This window comes from Schistocerca gregaria, chromosome 3 (assembly GCF_023897955.1).
Source record: "Schistocerca gregaria isolate iqSchGreg1 chromosome 3, iqSchGreg1.2, whole genome shotgun sequence".
In the NCBI taxonomy this organism is placed as follows: Eukaryota; Metazoa; Arthropoda; class Insecta; order Orthoptera; family Acrididae; genus Schistocerca; species Schistocerca gregaria.
The window spans coordinates 386,749,990-386,757,926 of NC_064922.1; the positions used below are offsets into that span (position 1 = coordinate 386,749,990).

The 7,937-nt window shown below is 35.8% G+C and overlaps 1 protein-coding gene across 1 annotated transcript in view; it reads right to left on the reverse strand.

The window, feature by feature from the left end:
* LOC126354988 (nudC domain-containing protein 1) overlaps window positions 1-7,174 on the reverse strand; it is a 99,285-nt gene extending 92,111 nt beyond the window's left edge. The window contains exon 1 of the mRNA XM_050005087.1: window positions 5,925-7,174. Coding sequence (XP_049861044.1) covers window positions 5,925-6,027 — 103 coding nt within the window. The 5' untranslated portion in view covers window positions 6,028-7,174. The remainder of the gene's footprint in view (window positions 1-5,924) is intronic.
* Between the last annotated feature and the right edge of the window lie 763 nt (window positions 7,175-7,937).

The following is a 7,937-nucleotide window of genomic DNA, read 5'->3' on the forward strand; positions in this document are numbered from 1 at the left end:
ATATCATCCTGACAAACAGAAGTATAATTTTCAGCATAGTCAACCTGCAAAACCAAATCTTGATTACTGAAATTTACTTTTGCGTCCTCGAAGTACTCTGACTGCTTCTTCTTAACGTAACAGTGCAGTTTGAATCCCAGAAGCTGTTTCTCTATTTCTTTAATGGCATTCAAAACTGTCCCAACTGTTTCTATACGCTGAGGGCGACCTTCAACATCTTTCCATTCAAGCTCATTGTTCAGTACTTCATCAACAAGGCTCTTCTCATTTCAAGTGTTACACTTTTCGCAGGCACTGGAACAGGTTGAACAAGATGTCCAGACAGGCAGCTCTTAAAGGTAAAAAAATAAATGGTTCGAATAAAGGTAGAGGAAACAGTTGTGTTAATATATTTCACCAAAATATCAGGGGATTAAGGAATATTTTGAGAATATTAAAAATACAACAGAAGTTGATGTACTGTGCCTGTCTGAACATCATATAACTACACAAATGGAAAATGTAAATATTAATGGGTATAAAGTAGCAACTTATTTTTGTAGAGACAATATGGAGAAAGGAGGAGCTGCAATTTATGTTAAGGGGGAACATAGTTTTAAAAACAGATACCGCAAAATTCTGTGTAGAACAGCACATTGAAGTATGCGCTTGTGAGCTTAAATTGGACAGTGGTAAATTCATAATTTTGACTGTGTATAGGTCCCCACTTGGAAATTTTCAAATGTTTCTTAAAAACCTACATCTCTTGCTGTGTTATCTGTCAGAAAAGGGAAAACACATTATCATCTGTGGAGATTTTAACGTAGATTTTCTTAAACACTCAAGCAAGAAGAACGACCTTGAACTATTACTTTGCTCTTACAATCTGACATCAGTCATTGATTTTCCTACTCGTATTGTACAAGACAGTAGCACCCTGATAGATAACATTTTCATTTTCATAGACCAAGATAAATTGAAAGAAGTAAGCACCTATCCTTTTAAGAACGGGCTTTCTGAACACGATGCACAGCTACTTTCAATTCATGGCTTTGCTCCATACAGTAATGTGAAAAATAATAATAATAATAATAATAATAATAATAATAATAATAATAATAATAATAATAATATGCCTAATTAACCATATAACAATTCAACAATTTAAGGAAAGCTTGAAAAGGGTAGACTGGGAGGATGTTTATCGGGAACCTGATGCAAATGTTAAATTTAACTTATTCCATGATAAACTTGTGGGTATATTTGAAAACAGTTTTCCTAAGAAATTAGTGAATCATAATTCAAATAAACTTGATAAAAACCATGGCTGACTAAAGGGATTAAAATTTCTTGTAGCCAGAAATGGGAACTATACCAAGACACTAGAATAAGTCGAGATGAAGAAAAGCTCAACCATTATAAGAAATATTGTAATATATTAAGGAAAGTTATAAAAAAATCCAGAAGTATGTGTATCAAGTCTGAGATTAGCACCTCTGATGACAAAGTTAAAACAATATGGAATATAGTTAAAAGGGAAACGGGGCAACCAAGGTCACAGGACAACAGTATTACTGTTAAGCACAATGAAAAGCTTATAAATGAAAAATCCACAGGTTGAAAATATTTTTAATAATCAATTTATAAATGTAGTGGAAAATATAGGCACCAGCTGCTCACCAGATAGGGCAGAACTCTATATGAAAGAGGCATTCCCGGTGCAAACAAATGAAATTGAAATCCTACCCACCTCACCGTCTGAAATTAAGAAAATAATAAATTCACTTAAGAATAAAAACTCACATGGAACTGTTGGTATCTCCAATAGAATACTAAAATCTTTTCCACACCTGATAAGTCGAGTTCTTAGCCACATATGTAATAGCTCATTGAATCAGGGAATATTTCCTGACAGATTGAAATATGCCATAGTTAAACCCTTGTATAAAAAAGGTGACAAGACAGACGTCAACAATTATCGTCCTATTTCACTTCTGACATCCTTCTCAAAAGTGTTTGAAAAAGTAATGTACTCAAGAGTAACTTTACACATTAGTGGGAATAACGTTTTAACAAAATGTCAGTTCGGTTTTCAGAAAGGTGTTTCAACAGATAGTGCTATACACGCTTTCACTGATCAAATTTTAAATGCTCTGGATAGTAGAACATCACCAATTGGGATTTTCTGTGATCTCTCTAAGGCTTTTGATTGTGTGGATCATGAAATCCTCTTAGATAAGCTGAAGTACTATGGAATGAATGGTTCAGTACACAGATGGTTCACTTCATATTTAACTGGTAGAATGTAGAAGGTTGAAACAGTAAACCCACATAGTACACAAAGGGCAGCAGATTATTCAGACTGGGGATGTATCAAGAATGGGGTACCACAGGGTTCTGTCTTGGGGCATTTATTGTTTTTAATATATGTTAATGACTTGCCTAATTACATTCATGAAGATGCAAACTTGGTTCTCTTTGCAGATGATACAAGTATTGTAATCAAGCCTAAAAAGCAAGAATCAGCTGAGGAAAATGCAAATAATGTTTTCAAAGAGTTATTAGGTGGTTTTCCGCAAATGGACTTTCATTGAACTTTGAAAAAACACTGTACATACAGATCAGTACAGGGAAAGGCATAACACCGGAAATAAATATAGAGTGTGGGGGAAAATCTTTAGCTAAAGCAGATTGTTCAAAATTTCTGGGTGTCTGTATTGATCAGAATTTAAACTGGAAGACGCACATTGACAATCTACTGCAACGATTGAGCTCAGCTACCTATGCTATTAGTGTCATTGCAAATTTTGGAGACAAGCACATCAGTAAGTTAGCTTACCATGCATATTTTCATTCATTGCTTTCTTACGGAATCATCTTTTGGGGCAATTCATCACTAAGAAAGAAGGTATTTATTGCACAAAAACGTGTTATCAGAATAATGTCTGGGGCTCATCCAAGATTATCTTGTAGACAATTATTTAAAGAATTAGGGATATTGCCAGTAGCTTCACAATATATATATACAGCCTAATGAAATTTGTTGTTAGTAACCCAGATCACTTCAGAATTAATAGCGCAGTCCACAGCTACAATACTAGGAGACAGGGTGACCTTCACTACTGTTCATTGAATTTGACATTGGCACAAAAGGGGGTGAATTATACTGCCACAAAGATTTTTGGTCAATTGCCAAACAATATCAAAAGTCTGACAGACAACCAATCGGCATTCAAAAGTAAGTTAAGGGAATTCCTTAATGACAACTCCTTCTACTCCATAGATGAATTTTTAGACATATGGCCAAAGAAATACAGTAAGCATTAACAATTGTACCGTATATAAGACTAACAATGATTATTTGGGATAAATGAATCTTGTGTACTTTGACACGTTCCACATCATTACGAAAGAATCGTGTTCATGATCCATGGAACAAGTAATATAACAACATAACTACACTTATAATTTTCTGTGTCATAAACAAGAATGCTAACTAAATCTTGTGCTCTACTTGGAAATGTATTGGTTTCTCTTGCAACACTTTACACCAAATACTGTACGTTTGCGTAGTATCGACAAATACACACATTATGTGGCATAAATGATACGGGGTATACAAAAGGTGGACAAAGGGAGAAGAATTTTGATTTTTTTATCTGACACTCTGGATATTCAAGAATAAATTGTTCAAATGCTTCAGATATTGTCATTATCATATAGCACTTTTGTCTCTGTTCTCGTTCTCCAGTTTCAGGGTTCTTGACACTAACCACATCTTTTCTTCCTGGTTCTTTTCGGCTTATGTCATAATGAAGGTAGAAGTTCTTCATTTTATTTTCTGTATCTGCACTGAGAAACTTACTCCCTTTCTTGTAAATATCTTTTTTAGTTTATTTGCACCTTCAGGCAGCTCATTGTTAAACAGCTTTGCCACTACATCCTTTCGTTTCCTTGGGCTGCATGGTAAGCTTCTCTTCACCTTATTTACCGCCTTCCCAAGTCATCTTTTGGAACTATGATTTAGAGGGTGACAAAATACAGGATGAAGTGGGACTTCGAGAAGAAATTTTAGTTTTTTTCTCAATGCCTCCTTTGTCTTTCCATATCTTGCATACGTTTCAGTTTCTTTTGATCATCCTGCAAGGCAGCTTTATTTTTTTCTCTCCATAACTTATCTCTTTTGAATTCCTTTTCTAACATTGCCTGATACTGAATTGGAGATTGCTTCAGTTTTTCCCTAAACTTGCGGCACCTTTCAGTGGATGACATGCTTGTCCTATAATAAATTACAAGAATAATACTTCCAGCTGGTTGATAATAACAATCACAACAATAATATCAACAATAACAATAATTGTGTGTGTTACAGTAAAATTTCCTTGTTACAAAGTTCTGGTATCACAGTAACAGCTCTAACACTGACATGTCACACCCAAAATGTGTTTCTTGACATAAGAGTGTTCCTACAAAAAATATTATAATTCAAAGTTTTAGCCCATGTAACTAACCCACTTTCACAAACTTTCAACTTAACATAACATGAAACTAAACTGATAAACAAATAATGTCTATTTCTGTGTTGCGGGTGTGACAGAAATTCCGTACTTTGTTTTTTTACGATTTAGAGCGTCTTTACCTATGTTATAAATGTAAAACCACAGTTACAGCTTCACAATTATCCAGAGTATATGCACAACACATGGACACTCAACTTCAAAGACACTAGTCTGTAGGGCTGCTAACATTTCATATTAAATTTTACAATTTTTTTCCCTGACACCACGAGCAAGTTTGTAACAGTTATACACCTTTCAGGCCAGGATATAATGAACCCTGGGATTAGTTTCTGCTTCCTTAACTTATTGGCTACAGAAGAATATGCCACACTTTAAGATCTTTTAAACCATATTTTTTATTATGAAAGGTCCTTTCACATGGAATGACCCCGTATTAAATTAGGTAACACAGAGAAAATTACATTCGACATTCGGAAATCAGACACTTAAAGTAGCAGATGATTTTTGCTATTTGGGCAGCAAAATGACTGATGATGGTCGAAGTAGAGAGGATGTAAAATGTTGACAGGCAACGAAAACATTTCTGAAGAGGAATTTGTTAACATCGAGTACAGACTTAAATGTGAGGGTATCTTTTCTAAAAGTATTTGTATGAAGTGCAGCCATGAACGGAAGTGAAACATGGATGATAAGTAGTTTGGACAGGAAGAGAATAGAAGCTTTGGAAATGTGGTGCTATGGAAGAATGCTGAATATTAGATCACATAACTAATGAGAAAGTAATGAATGGGGGAGAAGAGGAATTTGTAGTACAACTTGTCTAGAGGAAGGGATTGGTTGGTAGACCACGTTCAGATGCATCAAGGGATCACCAATCTAATATTGATGGGAAGTGTGGAGGGTAAAAATCGTTGAGGGAGAACAACACATAACTAAACTAAGTAGATTCAGAAGGATCTAGGTTACAGTAGTTATTCAGAAATGAAGAGGACTGCGCAGGATACAGTAGCATGAAGAGATGCATCAAACCAGTCTTTGGGTTGAATACCACGAGTGCTAAGTGTCAATACACTTTCTAGTACCTCAAAATTTGAATTACAAATACGTATTTTCGGTTTGAAACGGGGTGTACAACAGACACAGCATCAATCAGCAATGCAAGAGAAAAATATCCATCATAATGAACTCAGTATTGTCAATTCGTAGGGTGTCATTATTGTTCTACAAATAAGACTTTTGTGATTTCTCTACTTGAAACACGAATTAGAACTTTGCAAAGAGTGCATCCAGATCAAGGCAATCAATGTTGGTCCTCAATCAACAATGCGAAAAGTGGATCAGATTTTCTTATTAACATCTACAATACATCAAACATTGCACTGTTTAAAAACAAACGGCTTGTGAATAAAGTAAAATGTTGCTTACCATCTTCCAAGCTGTATTCATAACAGGGTACGGGGTCAATCGATAACTTGTAACCAGCAAATTCAGGATCAAGTAAATCCCTACTAGGCCTCAATTCAATCATAACGCTACACGAATGTTTACTTCACATGAAGTCCGAAGACCGAAACAGAAACGAATCTCACTCAGTCTCAATCGACTGATATCGGCTATCGGTATATCACTCGCAATCGCAGTAATTGCGAGGTGCGTTTCGATTACCACACATCTAAACTCTGTGAAGTAAATCACAAAACAGGTAGAAAATAGTGTGTGGAGTAAAAATACAACGGTTTAGACTGCGAAACTAATGTATGAATGATGATTGCACACTTATTTATTTGAAAATCACACTGCGAACTTAACGAGCAAATCATTACGAGACGACTAGCGTTCGGCCGAAATCGATGTGTGAAATATAGCATGCACCAAACGAAGACACATTGGGGTCAATATGTTACCGCAAAGTTAACGTTCGAGTTCGTTGGATACGCCAACTCGCAACCAAATTATCACCATTGAATCTAACGTAGACCTCGGGCTAAGTCTGTCACCAAAAACGACTCATACGAAAATTTCCTGCAGTGGTTTCTGCGTGTTGCGATCAAACGAAGAGTGAAAACAATGTCACAAGAAACTGACGAGAGCGAGATGCGAACTCCTGTGTGGATCACGTAACATGATTTCGATCATTAACTTAATTTAGTCTGATTTATTTCTGTCTATATCTCTTCTTCAACAGCATTAGACACACTATTTTCCAAGTTTAATGCAGAATTAACAAAATTGCTTTATAATTTACCATTGATAGAGAAAAAAATGTCTTCAAAATAATGATAATGATAACCGATAATCAATAGTGAGCAGAAGCTGTATTATACGGTTTTTTAGTACCTCAATACGTAACAATGATAAGCGCTAATAGTTGCATATTAATTTACGCACAATCTTACATCCATAAGGAGAGCAAACAAATTTATATATGATTGCCATACTGAATAAAAATCGAAAACATTTACACAGATTGAAACCCTATTGCTCATATTTGATCTAAAGCAGGGTTCACACAGGCAACAAAAGTATCGCCACTGTTAATGGTGAACTGCAGTTTGCTTTGTAGTTGCATGTGTGAATACCTACTTTTCGGTGGCGTCATTTAAGAAGCGCAATTGTTGTCACGACACAAAAAGTTGAACATGGTCCTACTTTGTTGCGCGATTTTGCCTTCTCCACAATCGAATAACGTCATTCGATTGCTACCTCGCGACTGGATTCAAACCTTTCTAGTGCTTTTGTTTGTGCGTTTGCTATTAATATGTTGAAAAAGTGGTCAACAGCGACAATTATTACATTCTTGGAGGTGTATAAAACCGGGTTCACACATGCAACGAAAGTATCGCCACAAATCAAGTCATTCTGCAGTGGCGCTGTGAGCTACCGTTCACACATAACGCCATAAATTCTTCGTAATTGTACAGTTTGCAAAATGGCGTCACCTGTCTCAGCTGATTAAACGGCTGTACATATTACTAAATAAGATGTTTTGGAAACATAATAAATGTAAAATATTACTTACCAAAGTCTTTCTCGTCTCTCTTGTTTCGACTACATGTTTTAAGAACCGGTCTGCAGCTTCAAACCAAGCAAGGCCGTGTTTATAAATACCGTCTGTAGACGTATCACTCTTAAGTGATTTTAGTACTTTTAATGTTCCTTCATGTAAGCATTTCGAACGCTTACATTTTTCATTTTGTTGTAGCTATATCAATTGCAGGTACATATTCATGCATAGTGTTTACTATTTCAATTAATGCACCATCTCTCAAATTTCTGTCTTTGTGTGATTCGCTTTTGTGGTTCCAAAGGCATTCTCGTTCTTTAAGCCGGGTTCACACAGGCAACGAAAGTATCGCCACTGCTAATGGCGAACTGCACTTGCATGTGTGAACTCCTAGTTTTCGGTGGCGCCATTTAAGAAGCGCAACTTTTTTCATG